This window comes from Onychomys torridus, chromosome 3, assembly GCF_903995425.1.
Source record: "Onychomys torridus chromosome 3, mOncTor1.1, whole genome shotgun sequence".
NCBI classification, from domain to species: Eukaryota; Metazoa; Chordata; class Mammalia; order Rodentia; family Cricetidae; genus Onychomys; species Onychomys torridus.
This window is the reverse complement of record NC_050445.1, coordinates 141,923,127-141,940,722: the sequence shown is the minus strand read 5'-3', so window position 1 is coordinate 141,940,722 and position 17,596 is coordinate 141,923,127. Positions and strand designations below refer to the sequence as shown.

The following is a 17,596-nucleotide window of genomic DNA, read 5'->3' as shown; positions in this document are numbered from 1 at the left end:
CTCCACAGTAAACCTGTGTCTGCAGTCTCCTCCTCTCTCTTGCCCACAGCCATCAGCTAGATCTGAGCTCTGGCCTGCTTCTACCCCAGCTTGAAGCCTCCCAGAGAGTGTGTGCCGCTTCCCCATCCTTTTCTGGGTCATCAGGGAGAAGAGGAGCTCTCTGTAGTGGCAGTCAGTGTTCTTGAGGAGTTAACTGGCACCTGGCCGGAGACAGGGCTCAGAACAGGGGTTCCTAGTCTCTTTGGTACTGGGGGCCAAAGAGTTCCCTGCGGTGGCCTGTCCAGAGCACTGTGGCTTGGTCAACAGTGTCCTCTGTCCTCTGCATACCAAGAACATTTCCTCTGCCCTCTCCCACTTCAGTTGTGACAACAGAAGTGTCTCCAGGCATGTCTGAGGTTCCCAGCGAGCAGGACCTCTCCTACCTGAGATCACTGGTCTAGGAGGTGAGGCCAGAGTTCCTGAAGCTTGGCTAGGCCTGGGCTAGAAGTGTCCAGAGCAGTGGTCCAATCTGAATCACACAGTTTAAAGGGAATCTGGCCTCTGAGGCCTACAGAATCTTAAAGGCACACAGACCCATGTGAGGAAAGAGGCCTTTGGAAGAGGGGTCCCGACAGCTTTCTATAGGACGGACTGAAAAGCAGGGCCAGGACAGAGGAGTCTAGTATGAGTAGGGGCTGAGGCAGGATGTTGTGGTGCTTGCCAGCTTGGCAGTTAGGTCTCCTGGGGAGCAGCACCTGAGTGTCCCAGCCTGGCAGTGTCTCTCATGACACCCCAGTGTCATCTGCTGTACAATGAAGCCCAAGGCTTTGTTTTCTTCTTGCCTAGAGCCTCAGGTGGGGCTGGGTCATCTGTAGCCACAAGTGGAATGTTCATGTCACTGGAGACCCTGCGGACGTGGGTCACACTGTGCATACCCTGTGGCACAGCAGGTTGCCTAAGAACCAGGGGTGGGAGCCTGGTGGGAGGTAAGGAACTGGTATGGGGACTTTGAGAGGAGGCTCTCCAGGAGTCAGGCTCAGGTTCTGATGTGCTGGGACTGCCTGGATGTCGGCCCGGTGGGACCTCAGGTGGGAAGAAAGACGAAATGTGAGTGGGGTGGTCAGCTTTTATCCTCTAGGTGGAGGAGGGTTCCTGAGCTGACATCTGTGACGACGCTTAAAGACCATATTGAAGGACATGGGGTGTGACGTCAGAGAACCAGTTGGGAGAAGCATGGCCCTGGGAGGCTCTGAACTGCTGAGGTTTCCCAGGGAAATGCTCCTGGTCACCATAGGAGCTCCCAAGATGGACGTGACCCCAGCAGCCTGCTCCCGATGAGTAGGATGGAGAAGGCTCTTCCTGGGGATTCCAGGCCTGGGGTATAGGCACCACGGAGGCTGCAGCAGCAGGGGTGGGGGCATCTTGCAGCCCCAGGAGTCCCCAGGCCAGGCTCCTCCATCTAAAACAAATACCTGCCCCGGAGGGTTTTCTGTTTCTCATTCCAGGGTCCTATTTCTAGAGCCATAAATCTTTAGTTCAAAATCATGAGTTTTCCAGGGTATGATTAATGAAGGAAAAACTGAGATGGCAGCACCAGGAACTGACTGGATTGAAGAAAGTCGGGTGACAGGCCGGATGCAAGTTTAGGGCATCGCAGGCCAACCCCACAAGCTTCGGAACCAGACAGGAGCACCACCTAGTGGTCACAGAGGGCTTTGGCACACACTCATCTCTCCAAGGCTTTGAAGCGGTGGTAGCTCTGGGCCGTGTGAAGGCCAGAATCCTAGGATCCTTGACCTGGGTCTCACCTGAGGTTGCCCTGGTGCAAAAGCCATTATGTGACCTAACTCTGGTCCCCGACAGATGCTTGAATCACCTGTGGCTTAGTAATAGAGTGTGTGTGTGTGTGTGTGTGTGTGTATCTGTGTGTGTGTATGTATCTCTGTGTGTGTGTGTATCTGTGTGTGTGTATCTGTGTGTGTATGTGTGTGTATGTATCTGTGTGTGTATCTGTGTGTGTGTGTAACTGTGTGTGTATGTGTATAACTGTGTGTGTATATGTGTATGTATCTGTGTGTGTGTATCTGTGTGTGTGTATCTGTGTGTGTGTATGTGTGTGTGTGTGTGTGTATGTATGTATCTGTGTGTGTATGTATGTATCTGTGTGTGTATGTGTGTGTATGTATGTATGTATCTGTGTGTATATGTATGTATGTATGTGTGTGTATGTGTGTATCTATGTATGTATCTTTGTGTGTATGTGTATGTATGTATGTATGTGTGTGTATCTGTGTGTATGTATGAATGTATGTATGTATCTGTGTGTATGTGTATGTATGTATGTATGTGTGTGTATGTATGTGTGTGTATGTATGTGTGTGTGTGTGTGTGTGTGTGTGTGTGTATGTGTGTGTGTAGTCTGAGCCACCTTTCTGCTTTCCCATTTATCAGAATTCTCTACAGTCCTCCAGCCCAGCTCACTTCCAACACTGCCTGTCTCCCACTGAACCATGTCTCATTGCTCCTGAACAGTCACCTGATGTGTGGCCACTAGCTCTCCCCAAGTGACTGCAGTAGTCTCTGCATGTGCTGCCTGTCTCTTGCCCTTAGTGGCCTCTTCTGGGGACAGCAGCTGTGATGACTGTCAAAAACATTTGTTGGATCATGTCATGCTCAGCCCTGGGGCAGAACACCTGCATTTTCCTACCTTCCAGGTCCTGTCCTATCTGTCCCCTGGCTGCATTGCCTCTTATCTTCTGCCACATGTCACCACAGTTATTCTGTGGCAGCCACACAGCAGTTTGCCACTCCTTAGCAGGCAGGCTTGGTCCTAACTTGAGGCCTTTTAACTTGATCTGTCCTTTTTCTGAACATTCTTGCATCTTCAGTTATATGGCACACTGCATCTTTTTATTTTATCTGTGCTTGCATTGGTCGTGTGTGTGTGTGTGTGTGTGTGTGTGTGTGTGTGTGTGTGTGCGCGCGTGCGCGCGCGCATGCCCATGAAAACCTTCTTTCCATCAGGCAGGCATTGGCCAGGACTGTTCACAACTTTCTTCTTGGCCTGGCATTTGAGAACCATGTGCCTGGTTAGAGTCTGTGGGCTGTATGAGTGAAGGAAACGTAGCTCCTGGAAGCCGATATCCTTTCCCCTCACCTTGAGTGCCTGAGCATGGATTGCCTTGTCTGTGTGTGTTCCTTCCCCACTGCGAGAGCAGCTGGTGAGCGGGAGCTGTACTTACTTCATAGAGTCGGGCAGTCAGCACAGTCCCAGCACCCAGTAGCTGCTCAGGAAATGCCTTTCAACAAACAATGCTCCATATTTATTAGTTTTATTAGTTAGGGTTCTCTAGAGAAACAGAAGTAATAGAACACACACACACACACACACACACACACACACACACACACACACACGGGATTTATTAGAATGGTTTATAGGCCATGGTTCAACTATTCCAATAATGTCTGTCTCCCCCATGGAAAGTCCAAGAATCCAGTAGTTGTTCAGTCTTTGAGGCTGGTTGTCTTTAGAACACACAACTGGTCTTTAGTATACACCGGAATCCTGAAGAAGTAGGCTCTAATATCTGTAAAGGAATGGAGTGACCAGCAATATTGAGGGCAAGCAGGCAGAGAGCACACACTCCCTTCTTCCATGTCTTTTATATAGGGATATAGGCTGCCACCAGAAGGGGTGGCCCAGATTTAAGGTGATCTTCCCATCTCGAAAGATCTGGATTGAAAGGGAGTCTTCCCACTTCAAATAATTCAATCAGGAAAAATCCCTCACAGGTGTACCCAGCCTCTTGAGTTTTAATTCTTAATGTAGTCAAGTTGACAACCAAGACTAGCCATCTACTTAGTCCATGGAAGGGCATCTGCACCCCTGAAGTTTGTAAGATCACAAAGCCAGGACAGGCAGAGCTGAGTGGTAAGTCATACCTGTGACTCCAAGCCCTTACCATTTACCCTTTCAATATGTATGGAAAATTCTTGTCTTCTACCTGCCTTTGGTGACTGCTCCCTCCAACTGGTGTCTCTGACCAGACAGTGACTGCCTCTTCTAAATGCCTGCAGCTGTTATTTGGCACCACTGTATATTGGTAGATGCTGTATTCTTATTGTTCCCATGCAGCCAGAATGGAGGCCCCTGGAAGGCAGGTCTCTAACATGGCTGTAGCTTTTCTGGTGCAGGACACTGTGCTGTAGGTACTCAATAAATATTGGCTGACTGATGGATTGGGTCCTCAGACTCAGCACACTTCCCTGGAGCTTGGAGGGAGCAAAGAGTGTCGATTAAACAGAGCATAAAACAGTGCAGGTATGGAGGCTTGCAGCTGTGAAAGGTGTGCTTTCCCAGGTTTCAGTCAGAACTCTGGGGGTGCTGGAGAAGAGGGTTGGCTTACAGGTCCATCGTGCACACGGTCAGCTTAGTTCTGTGGATGGTGCAGTGTGTCGGTCGACCTTATTACTTTGAGAAAATACCTGACAAAAGCTGCTGCAGGGATTTTTGTGGCTCACAGTCCGAGGGGACTACCCATCAGGGTGGGGAAGGCTTGGCGGCGGGAGTGTGGAGGCAGCTGGTCAATGTGTGCCCTACAGTCAGGGAACAGAGAGAGAAGGATGCCGATGCTCTGTTCCTTTCTCCATCTATTAACCTCAGACAGGAGGGTGCCATCCACATGCAGAGCGGGTCTTCCCATGCAGTTAAGGCTTTCAGGAAATACCCTTATACACCCACCCAGAGGTGTGTTTCCATGGTGGCTCCCACAAAGATGACAATGAAGATTCACTAACACGGGAAGACAGCGTGGACTCCTATGTCCCGCCCCTTAGCCAGCCCATGAGTACCTTTTGTTCTTTTACTCATGAACTTGCTTTTCAGACTTCAGAGAACAGTGGGTACGTGGCCCTTCTGTTCAGGGTAGTGGGAAATAACCACCAAAGTCCTGGCTCTTAGAGCCAGAGCCCTGGGTCCTCTGCCATAGGCCAGCCCTTCCTTTTCCAGTGACAGCCCCACCCCAGCCGCCATTCTGAGCCTCCATTCTCTGCCCAGTGGAGTAAACTGAGCTGCTATTTGTGTATTTTTCTGGTTTCTCCTTTGTCTCATTTAACTTGCTCTTCAGAGAGACTTTGTGAAGTTTATGAAGCTGCCTCATCCCATGTTCAGGAGGGGAAACTGAGGCATGCAGTGGCCAAGAGGGTGTGTCATAGGCTTTGGATCTATGATAGTACCTGCCTTTTTATAATCTTTTTGTATCTCAGCATCAGGGGTGGGGTCTTGGGGGTTCTGGGAATGAATGCAGGAGCAATGCTGGTCTGACTGGCTTCTTCTCTCTCCAGCTCTGTGGCTGCGGGCTGCTTGGAGTGGGCATCTGGCTCTCTGTGTCCCAAGGCAACTTTGCCACCTTCTCCCCGAGTTTCCCTTCGCTGTCTGCAGCCAACCTCGTCATCGCCATAGGCACCATTGTCATGGTGACGGGCTTCCTGGGCTGCCTTGGGGCCATCAAGGAAAACAAGTGTTTGCTCCTCAGTGTAAGTTGGACCCCATGCCCCTTCCTTGCTTTCTGGGGCTCCCTAACCTGAGTCTGTGGACATTGCTTCTATAAATGCTCTGTCCTTCTCACTCGTTGACATATGGTCTGTCTGGGTTTGCTTAGGAGTAGGGGAATCCTCCCAGACCTAGGAACCCTGCCCATCCCTCATCTCCCCTCCATTCTCTGTTAGCACCCCACCACCACCCCGGCCATTGCCACTATCCTGAACCCATGTTTGGACTTACATTTCCAGTTCTTCATCGTGCTGTTGGTCATTCTCCTGGCAGAGTTGATCCTACTTATCCTCTTTTTTGTCTATATGGACAAGGTAAGCCTGCAGCAGGGAGCAATGTGGGAGGTCACACAGCCCCGGGGATGGGCCAGGCCAGGGGAGATACTGGCTCGCAGAGCCTGCCGGGTGCTGTGCAGGAGGCCTGAGGGTCCTGCTCTAGCCACATCTCCTCCCCATCTAGAAACACTGCTCCACCATTTCCAGCTGGCCTGGGGTGGGCTGGGGAGGAAAGCCAGGGGCCTGGTCTCAGCCACTTGTGGTGTTGCTCCTGATCTGCCAGGTGAATGAGAATGCCAAGCAGGACCTGAAAGAAGGGTTGCTTCTGTACAACACTGAGAACAACGTGGGGCTCAAGAATGCCTGGAATATCATTCAGGCCGAGGTGCGGCTGGGGTCTCTGCATGGCCTGGGGTGGGGCAAGCCGTAGGGTACCCGGCTGTTTGGGGAACCACTCCCACTGGGGCATTCACCTACACTCGAAGGGTCAGACGATACTGAGGGAGGGGTGAGTACAGGAGGTGCCATGACCTGCACACAGGAGTGGACAGGCCTGAGGAACTGTGGTGAGTGGGTAAGCTTTGTGATAAAGGATAGGATCGTGTTTGCTCAGGAGACACTTTCTGATACTGACTCCATTCCCCAATGAGTACCCCACACAGACCCTGGGAGCGAATGGCGGGTGGATGGGCTGGCAATCGGCTAGGGAGGGTTCATACCACAAAGCAAGTATTGGTGAGCAAGTATTGGTGAGCAAGTATTGGGCCGGGCTCTCTTGCCCCACATAATGCCCAGCTCCAAGGGGCAGCAGCCTTGCCCACCCCCACTGGTCTAGGAAAGAGGGATGGCTTACTACCTCTGGGGGCTTGCTGCAGTTCAAAGAAGAGACAAGAAGAAGCTCCTTTTCTCATTCCTGCTCTTGAGCGGCTGGCTGCCTCGGTGGGGTTGGCCTGAACGAGGGAAGCCTCGGAAGATGGGCCAGCAGTGACATATCGGGCCTCTGTTCCCACAGATGCGGTGTTGCGGAGTCACTGACTATACAGACTGGTACCCAGTGCTGGGGGAGAACACAGTTCCTGACCGCTGCTGCATGGAGAACTCCCAGGGTTGTGGGCGCAACACCACCACCCCCTTGTGGAGAACGGTGAGGCTGGAGAGCTGTGCCTGGGGCTCACTGATCCCAGAAGCCTGTGCACTGGATGTGCCTGGCTGCAGGAATGACGAGGAGTTAGTTCACTGAGGGATGGGGAGAAGGGTACACTGGAGTGAAGCCAGTGGCTGTGTGTGTGTGTGTGTGTGTGTGTGTGTGTGTGTGTGTGTGTGTGTGCGCGCGCGCGCACATGTGCATGTGTGCTGGCACTACAGTTGGGAGTCAGAAAGGGAGGGAACTAGATGGGTCGAGGCTATGTAGCTGGGATTTGCAGGTGGAGCCTGGGGGTTGGGGGCTGATACTGGGGCGGCGGTGGGGGGAGGCTAAGGGGTAGTAAGGTGCTGGAATTAAGAGCACAGACAGGGACTGGGGCAATAAAATATGGGGCCGGGCCGCTGGGAACTCAGCAGTGTGCCAGGACCTTAACCTGTGGTTCACCCCCCAGGGCTGCTATGAGAAGGTGAAGCTGTGGTTCAGTGACAACAAGCACGTGCTGGGTACAGTGGGGATGTGCATCCTGATCATGCAGGTGAGGGGACTCCAGGCACACCGGCCTCTGGGCAGGATGAGAGCCCGAGCAGGGGGAACCTGGTGTTTACACGGCCTAGTGTGTGAGGGGAGCAGAGTGTCCAGGCCTAGCAGTGAAGCTATCCCCATGCTGAAGAGCTGAGTGAGGTCACAGGCAGTGAGCGAGGTGGTACTCAGTGCTAAGTGGGGGCCCTGGACTAGATGTCAGAACCAGTGTCATCTGACATGCTTTCCATGAGAGCCAAAGGTACGCAGTGCCCTGGGTCATTAGCTTTAATAATGGGACACGTGGCACCTTGGGTGATGGCACAAGTGGCCTGTGCCTGCACCTCTGTGTCTCCACCTGATTTCAGGATTCTGGTTGAGGAGCATAAATGAGATTTAATGTTGTTTAAGATGGCTATGTCCAAAGAAATCACTTCATGTATTCTAGAGCCAAACAAGGGGTTGGCGTGAGTTCTAATGCCGCCTACCACCCCTGTTTCTGTCTTCGCTCCCCTACCTCAGCTCCTCTTACTCTGTGGAGGGTCAGGTCCTATATGCACTCTGCCTTCTCCCCAGGTCTCTGAAAGGTTAGCATGTGAGTAGCCTGGGGATGTGTGGCCCTTTGCACATGTGGCTCAAAGGGATTGGACTGCCTTCTCCTATGTGGAGTTTCAGGCTGGACGTCTATGAGACTGTGCTTTCTGTTTCCCAGCTCACTTCCCAGAACACTGGGTTATGCCCACTCTTACACTGGATTCTCTAGAACAGTCCCAAGCTTGTGAAACTGAGGTCAGACCCCAGGCCACTAGAGCATCCCTTTAAAGTCCTTTCCTTGTCTTTCAGATCCTGGGAATGGCCTTTTCCATGACTCTGTTCCAGCACATCCACCGGACGGGTAAAAAGTATGATGCCTGAGTGTTTGGCAGCGCCTGGCCCCACCCGGACACTGTACGTGCCAGGGGAGAGGACCTGAGTCTGTGTCTCCTGTCTGCCCTCCAATGGCCACCCTGCTCCACCTGCCAGCCTGCCCTCCTTTGCCCACATCCTCGGCCTTGGACCTTTTGGAGGGCAGAGGCCCAGGGAGGAGGCATCATGCAGAGACCTCAGGGCTTGGGCGCCTGGATTCCTGAACCTGCACATTTGCCAAAGACGCCAGGGCGGGCAGGGTATCAAGGAGGAAGACCCTGCATTGATGGGCTTCTGCCCCTGCCCTTCCTCACCTGACACTTGTCCCTGTGTGGAGTGGAGAGTCTGCCCCACCAAGGCCACTGCCATCCATGGCTGCCCAGCCAGAGAGCCGGCCAGGGTGCAGTTTGGCACCACCAGGTCAGGCCCCCGGGAGCACCCTGCCTGGGTTTTTATACTATAGTGTAACTTTTTTATTTTACTCTGATTATGATTATTCAGGAATATTATCTCTCAGATAAGTTTAGGATTAGCTTTCTGATTTATAACTTTTTACTGTGTTGATTTCCATAATGGTTTGAGTTTCCTTTTCCTGTGGGTGGGGATGGGTAGGGAGAAAGGACTGCCATCCACCGTCAGTGAGGACACATCACTGTGCAACACTCATGAGGCTCTAGGGTGAGAAGTGCCAGGTTCCCCCACAGAACTCACCTCAAAGGAGAAGGTGCAGCCATGATATGGGGTCCTGCCAGGCCTGGCAACCATGGGTAGGGCCAGAAGAGACAAATGTGATATAAAGCATGGCGGGGCATCCTACTCAGGGTGATAGGGGTAGTGCCCGAGCTGGGGAGGTCACATCTGTAGGGGTGCTTAGGACAGGGGGTAGCTTTGCTGGGGGGCGACAATCAGACCCGTTTGTATCATTTCCTTCCTCCTCTCTCAGTCCTCTGCAGGCTTCCTTCCTGACCCACATGCATCCTGCATCCCAGATGGTCATTCTCACACATTCCTGCTACGGATTCCTCTGGTTCAGATCCCACTCTGCCCACCCTGTTCTGGACAGTGGAAGCAGACGTGTTCAGCTTCCCAGACTGAAACAGTCTCAGGACTACCAGGAGGGGAGGCAGAGTTGGCATCTATGGCCAACCCCACCAGACTCACTCTGACTTCCCTACTGAGGGGAAGGGAAAGGGCCATGAAGGTCTTAGGAGCCTCCCTTCTTAGGATCCATTGCTGTCCACATTGGGTGGCAGGCATCACATGCCATGTAACCTCAAAGAGACAAGATCCAGAAATCTGAGAAGTCAGGCTCACATTGCCACAGCAGTACTAGGGGAGAAGGCCCTCATTTTGGATGCCCTGTTCTGGGCATAGGAGATGGAGGCAGGCCATATTCCCAGCTGGAACAGCAGTTCTGCCAGCACTGATGCCTGGTATGCCCTTCCATGAACAGAGTAAAGGCAAGGCTGTGGGACTGACCCAGCAGCCATCTGGGACCCAGAGTGCCACAGGCTTCATGTGGCAGCTGCGTTTCTCATGCCCTTTGGCTCCTTACCATTGTTTCCCACCAGGCCAGGTCTTCCCCCCTCCTAGCCACACCACCCAGCCAACCTATAGCCTCTCTGACTACCTTGAATAAAGACACAGCAGGGCAGGCATGTGGAGCTTTAGTGTGTCCAAGATTCAAGTTTTGGGGGTGAGGGAGCATAGCAGGGAACTCTAAGAAAATTGGACAGAGTTTGCCAGTTCCAGGAGATGGAGTTGTGTTAGTAGGGGATGACGGCCACCTCTCTGGGGACCCCAAGATACAGAGTTCAGGTAGACCCATTCAACAATCAGAAGAAAAACATGTGGCGCCTGCTGCATAACAGGTTTGTGTGGGTGGAGTGGGTGGGTTTGTTTATACCTATCAATTGGATTTTTAACTTCCATTAATGTCAACACTACATCTCCCGGGACACCTGGAAGGGTTTAGCCTCCCTGCCACCTCAGGTCTCTAGAGTGCTTCAGGGTGGTGCCGAAGTTCCCCACCCTTACCAGCCCCACCTCAGCTGTCTGTTCAGCAGAGCCAGACCCCAAGTCCCAAACTGCCTTCTTGCTTTAGCTGTGTGTGGCTGTGCGGTCATCTGCAGAGTCTACATGGGACAGAGGTCTCCATGCACAGAGTGAGTGTCCTGAACCCCTTGCCTGTCTCGGGGAATGGCCCCCATACACTAGACGGCCACACCAAGTGAGGCCAGCTCTGATCCTCTTGGCTGTGAGCTCACTGAGGACAATCCCGCCATGAGACCTTCCTCACCTGCTCTTGCCTTGCCTAAGGCAGAGCTGTTTCCACCAGGTCCCACACAAGCAGTCTGCAGACCAGACTAGAAAGTCCTCTTGGTTTGCAGGTGACTTCAAGGAAATGCCCAAGGTAGCTGTAGCATTTCTCCACAGCCGACTAGCAGAGGCCTCGGTGGGCAGGGTCTGGGAACCCTCTCAGGTGCCTGACAAGTGTCCTTGTGCCTCTGCTCTTGGCGCTCGAACAGTGTCATCCTGTCTCTGGGCCAGCCTGGGCCAGCACCTCAGCTCTCCCCCTCACCCATGGGCTGGCCTAACTTAAAACTGAGTGGCTAAGCCTCCAGGCACTTGAAGTGGATGGGATTGTTGCCCCCTTCTCTGGCCCCCTGCCCACCCGCTGGTGGAGGTGCTAAAGCAGGACATGGCCCAGGAAGGGGAGCCGGGTGCCAGGTGCTTGGGGTCTGTTCTGTGCCCCTCAGCCCCTTGGTCCGGTGTCCCCTCCCATGTTCCTGTTCTCTCATTTCCCTTCCCTCCTCCATGATAGTGGGGTCCTGGCCTCCTCTCCCTCGGTGGGCATTCTGAGGAGTCCAGTCTCTGGGCCCCCACATGCCTTGCTGTCCCTGGGTGGCCAGAGCGCCAGGTGCACGCTTATTGGTTTCGAATGCACTTTCTGCTTGCAATGCCTTGCCTGCATTTCCTTCATCCAGGCCCTGCTTTAATGAACACCATGTTTTTAGCATGTTTTTAAATAAAAACCGATAATGTGTCAAAAGCACAAGCAAACTGTTACTCAGTGGTGTGTTTTCTTCCCTGAGCTGTGACCAGGACCTGTTTCATGTAGCTGTTGGTGGAGGGACCCAGCGGAAGACCCTGTAAGAGGACCTCATCTCTTTCTTGTGGCCCGGGTGTCAGATTTGTCAGAGTGAATGGATCTCTGTCCCCTCTGTGGAGGCCTGGAGAATCCTCACACACCTGTCTGGTGACTGATGCTGAACTAACCAGGGGTTTCCAGTGACTCAAGCCTTATGCATTCCACCTCAGTGACTGGTCACCCACAGTTGGCTGGTCCTGTGGTCAGATGTGGGAGGAGTGAGAAACAGCTCCTTGCTTCCTGTAGGGAAGGCTATCAGGTTAGGTACACCCTTGCCCCAACCCCCCTGTTGTTCCTGAAGGTGCCTTTGAGCCTGCTGTCTTTTCCAGGAGTGTGGGGACCTCATGATGTCATTTGGCCCAGGCAACATCCTTCCATGTAGCTCCAGACAGCCTCCAAGAAAGCCTGGAAACAAGAGTCTGTGAGGGTGGTCATGGGGGAGGCAGAAGCATAACTTGACTGGCAGGCATGTCAGCCAATCCTGCGGGCCTCAGTGCTTCCCTGATGTGGGAGTCTCATGCTGCCTCAGTTGGGTTCTGGCTTTGGGGCTTTCTCAGACTGTTACAGTGAGTAAATGTGGATGAGGGCAGCTCAGAGTTCTCTTTGCCCTGGCTCACTGGGTACCGTTATCTCCATTGAGGAGGTAGAGATAGAATGAACAATTGCAGGAGTCTAGAGGCTGACATGGATGTAGGGCAACTCCAAAGCCCTCTAGATGTGTATCAGTATCTCCCTCTTTTAAGAGAGTGGCCAGGTTGACACCAGATTGTCCCAAAGCATCAACCTGCAATGGCTTGCTTCCTACATCTCCAGGATTTTCTTAAGTTTTGGATAAAGTCCAAAGGTCCAGCTAGAATGGCTTCTTGTGAACCTTCCCAGACTTATCCAGAGCAAGGAGTCAGATAATCTCTCGACTGTTGAGGGTCAACTGGGTCATTGGAATTGGCAAGGAAGCCACTTCTCACCTGTTCATTTGCTGCTACACCTGTCCCCAGGGAGTGGCCACATTTGCTGGGATCTGCCAGGTCAGCGTGCTGTCTGCTGGTGATTCATAGGTAGTGGGCAGGAAACCCCTTTGTTAGTACTTGGGGCAAATGAGCCAAGCCACACTAGTCAAGGGCCTTCTAATGACAGGTCTAAGGTTGAGAGGCTGGGTCCTAGCTCTTCTCTCCATGGGAGGGAATGGCTTAGATCCCTCAGAGGACCCCTCGATGAATCCATTAGCCTGTGATGTGGGAGAACAGCCTCCCATCTGTGCTCAGTGAAGGCAAAAAAGGCCAGCTCAGGAGCAATAGCTAAACAGGCTTGACAATGCTACCAGACCTCAGAAGCCAGACCAGGGGTGGCACAGATAAGATGTCAAGTCACTCACAGACATGAATTCCAACTTACACGCAGTATCTACTACAAGGACTGGATGCCACAGAGCTGACCTTTGCCCACAGAGCCAGACATCTAATGGGGCCACAGGAGAGGCCACACAATTGCACTTCAGTACTAGTAATGGTATTCTCGGGGTTCAGGGTGGCCATTGGGGTCAGGCAATGACCCCTAACTTGCCTAGTGAGAGCCCTTCTAGGAGATACTTTTGAGGCTAATCGAGGAATAGTTAACTTGGCCAGGGGTGCAAGGGAGTGCCTCAGTACACGGGGCAGAAGGGGAGTGTCTGCAGGGATAGACCCTCCTCTGTACAACCTCGTGAACAAGCTCAAGAGCCCAGACTTCCATGCAGGAAGAATAGAACTTCCGAGGTTTTAAGGCCAAATAGAGGTGTTTAGCCTCGGCTTCCAGTGAGATGTCTGGCTGCAGATGGAATGTGGTCAGAGGGAGGGAGTGGCTGCAGGGGTTTAGATGGGAGATGAGCCCGGGGATAATTAGATCTGCTAGAGGAGAGATGCCATCATTCACCCCACATCACACTGGACAGGAGGGTGACTAAGTCTTTGCACTGATAGATGTGTATATCAGGTACCTGGAAAGAGTACCTTAAGGAAGGAAGGGTTCATTTGGGCTCACAGTTTGGGGGTTCAGCCTATCATGACAGGCCAGGCATGGCAGCAAGATGTGAGGGAGCAGGTCACATTGTGTTTGTAGTCAGGAAGCAGAGAGAATGAATGTTGGTGCTCAGCTAGTGTTCTCTTTTTAATTTGATCCAGGATCCCACCTATGTAATGGTGCCATCCACACTCAGGGTGGGTCTTCTCCATTACATCCTCACAGATATGTCCAGAGGTATGTTTCCATGGTGATTCTAAATCCAGTGAAGTTGACACTAAAGATGAACCGTCACAACAAGAGATGGCATTGTCTGGCCCCGAGTGCAGGGGGTGGCAGAAGTGCTTGTGTTGTCGACATAGTTGGATCTCTAGCCTGGCTAGCTCAGACGGTAGAGCATGAGACTCTTAATCTCAGGGTTGTGAGTTCGAGCCCCACATTGGGCCCCAGGAAAGGAGGTCTGGGGTAAAGTCAGGTTTATTCAGTACAGTAACAAATCAGTGGCGTGGCTGCTGAGCCAACTGTTGCTGCCTCTTACTCCCCAGGAAAGATGGGGAAGGTCTGGAGAAGGTCACTGAGCTGTGACTTCAGCAAGCTCTCCACAGTCTGGGAGGTGGGGGGCACTTCTTCTCCCTGGCTTTTATCCAGTCATGTGTCTCCAGAGAAGACCACTCCCATTGGGCCAAGCTGCTCTAATACAATTGGTTATCAGACTGAATTCCCACAACATCTCTCTGTGTGTTTGGATTGAACTTCATACTTGCAAAATGCTCCTACAAACATTCAGGATCCCCCCCGACCTCAAACATCTTCCTTGTCTTCATGCCTAAGTTTCACCATTAGAGATATACCATGGAGAGTGGCGGGGCCATAGTTTGGGATTTGGGAGACCTGGATTCACTTCCTACTCTGCACCTGGTGTCCATGGGAGCCTCAGCCAGTCTCTGAACTTTCCTTGATTTTTGCCATCTGCTAATTGAGAATAATGCCCATCATACATATCTATGAAGGTGACAGAATTCATATTCCGGGGTTGGGGATTTAGCTCAGTGGTAGAGTGCCCTGGGTTCGATCCTCAGCTCAAAAAAAAAGGCCTGGGTTCGAACCAAAAAAAAAAAAAAAAAAAAAAAAGAAAACATATTCCATCAAGCTTTATCCAACATAAAGAACAAAATGATGGGAGTGGGGGAGATGGCTAGTAGTTAGGAGCACTTTCTACTCTTGCAGAGGACCCAGGTTTAATTCCCAGCACTCACATGGTGGCTTACAACCATCTGTAATTTTAGTTTCAGGGGATCCAACACCTTCTTCTGACTTATGTGGACAGGAGGCACACATGTGATGCACATATGTTAATGCAGGAAAAACACTCATGTGGTGATACTTTATTTGTGCTGAAATGTGATATTTTATTTGTATGTTAATAAAGTTTACCTGGAGATCAGAGATCAGTGAGACATAAACAGAAATCAGGTGGTGGTAGCCCAGACCCTTAATCTGATCACATGGCAGAGTCTCTGTGTGGTCAAAGACACAGCCAAGTCAAGCGTGGTGACACAAGCCTTTAATCTCAGTACCAACCATAGAGACCTGGAGGTCTGTATAGACAGGCAGTGATGAGGAAGTCATGTGGCTGGGCTTAGAACCAATGAGAAGGCAGAACAGGAAAGCAATAAAAGCATAGGTCAGACAGGAAGAAACTCTCTCTGGGCAAGCTACTGCGTGGTGGTAAGCTAAGGCTAATCATGGCTTTTCTCTATTTCTCTGATCTCTTCAGCTATTACCCCTGTATTTGGCTCTGTGTTTCTTATTTAGTAAGACTGTTTAGAAATTCATTTACACTTGGTGCCCCACATTGGGTGCCATCTGTAGCTGAAGTTTTCCTGTGTCTCACCTGGCCCATGGTCAGGACAAATCTCTCTCACCTGCCAGTCCTGCAGCCTCTTGGATCCAAGTAAACACACAGAGGCATATATTAATTAAAACTGCTTGGCAATTATCTCAGGCCTACCACTGACTAGCTCTTACATTTAAACTAACCCATAATTCTTACTTATGTTTAGCCGCATGGCTTGGTACCTTTTCTTAGTTCTGCCTTCATATCTTGCTTTCTCTATGTCTGGCTGGCGACTCCTGACTCTTCCCAGAATTCTCTTCTCTGCTTGTCCCACCTATACTTCCTGCCCTGCTACTGGCTAATCAGCACTTTATTTATTGATCAATCAGAGCAACACATTCACAGCATACAGAGCAATATCTACAGCACACTCATACACATAAAAATAAGCCAATCTTTAAAATATATTTAAAAGGACAAAATCATGTCATTGGCAGGAAAATGGTTAGATCATCACATTAAACAAGACATTGGCATACAAATATCACACATTTTCTCTGGTATTTGGAATCTAGATTTTTATTAAAAGATATAAAAGTATAAGGGGGACTATAGAAAAAGGAAAGGGACCAGTGAGAGGGAAGAGGGTACACAAGAGGGTGACCAAAATAGGACCTAACCTCTTTTTAATAAAATGAATGCACACTATTAAAATTAGAGGGGCTGGAGAGATGGCTTAGCAATTGAGAGCACTGTCTGCTCTTTCAGACGTCCCAGGTTTAATTCCCAGCAACTACATAGCAGCTCATAACTATAACTCCAGCTATAGGGAAACTGATGCCCTCTTCTGGCTTCTGCAGGCACCAGGCATGCACGTGGTAAACAGACACATGCTGACAAAACACCCACACAAAAGAAAAATTAAAAGAAATGTATAAAGGCATCTAGCTTGTGCAAGTACCAAGTCCCTAAACTAAGGCAGGGTCCACAGAAAAGCATCACCCAGGCTGAAAGCCAGGGACACAGGAGGGTGATGTGGAGAGGGGAGTAGGTGCTTTTAGAGAGAGAGCTGAATAGATCTCAGTGGATAGGCTTCCTGGGCCTTAGCTCAGCTCCAGCTGGCTCAGCACCACCACTCAATAATCCACAGAAGTCAGATTAAATAAATGTCATTCGGACACAAACGTATTGGCATTGCACTCGTCCCTTCAAGCATTCAGCAAGATCGGGAGGCTATCTGGGTTTTGCTGAGTCTAATGACAGCCAAGAGATGACCTATTGTCTCCCTAGCCAAGAAAAAGAACAGTATTCTGCAGGCCTGCAGGCCCAGATCTCCTGTCTAAAGATTCTGCTTTGTGCCTCAAGGGTCAACAGAGAGCCTAGCACCCACTGGGTGTGACCCAAGACATGGGCCAGTCCCTCTTTGCAGCCCTTGGCATAGAATAGAGAGACAAGTTGGTTGAGGAAGCTACATGGTGCTTCTGTCTGGGTCTTGTGGTTAGCATCTGTTGCCCAGAACTTTTTTCTGGGTACAGTTTTGGAACTTAGTCTGGGCTGATGTCCAGTGCAGTCCTGCACCATGTCGTTAAAGTGAGAAGCGGCTCATGATTTTTAGCTTAATGACATCAGGAAGCCCTCTGTCTTTTGTCTGATTCCTGTTTTGACTTTCTACACAGAATTTGGATATATCCTTAATATATAGAAATATAGTTCCCCAGCAAGGCCCACCCCCCTTCTGAAGGACTACCACCTGGCCACCCAGAGCAAGTATGCTGAATGTGCTACCTGGTCTTTAGGGCTTTCTCAAACAATTAGGAATTTTGAAAGTCTGGTAGAGGGCTGGGGATATGGCTCAGTGGTCAAGTACCTGCCTAACGTGTGGAGACATTGGGTTTCATCCCCTAACACCACAAAAACAGAACAACCCAGGTTTACTAAACCTCTTGGCTCTGGTTGGCTGTTATGGTTTGAATCTGAACATGTATTGAATGCTTGCTCTTCAGTTTGGGACTCTATTTCAAAGGCTTTGGAGCCTTGAGGAGTTGGAGTCTGGCAAAGGGAAGGACAGCAGTAGGGATGGGTCTTGAAGATCAGACCTACCCATGGTGTCAGTCTCTGCTTCCTATTCAGTCACCATGTGAACAATCTGCTGCCACATGCTCCCACTGCCACAAACTCATCTCCGATATGATGGACTGAAATTCCTTGGAACTTGGGAGCTAAAACAAACCTCTCC

General features: G+C 50.9%; 1 protein-coding gene across 6 annotated transcripts in view; it reads left to right on the top strand.

The window, feature by feature from the left end:
- The window catches only part of Tspan9 (tetraspanin 9), a 182,088-nt gene extending 170,642 nt beyond the window's left edge, over positions 1 to 11,446 (top strand). For all 6 annotated transcript variants that reach the window (XM_036181521.1, XM_036181523.1, XM_036181526.1 and 3 more), the window contains 6 exons: positions 5,326 to 5,517; positions 5,773 to 5,847; positions 6,092 to 6,193; positions 6,821 to 6,952; positions 7,404 to 7,487; positions 8,315 to 11,446. In XM_036181521.1, the coding sequence (XP_036037414.1) occupies positions 5,326 to 5,517; positions 5,773 to 5,847; positions 6,092 to 6,193; positions 6,821 to 6,952; positions 7,404 to 7,487; positions 8,315 to 8,386 (657 nt within the window). In that variant the 3' untranslated portion in view covers positions 8,387 to 11,446. The remainder of the gene's footprint in view (positions 1 to 5,325; positions 5,518 to 5,772; positions 5,848 to 6,091; positions 6,194 to 6,820; positions 6,953 to 7,403; positions 7,488 to 8,314) is intronic.
- The last annotated feature ends 6,150 nt before the right edge of the window (positions 11,447 to 17,596 follow it).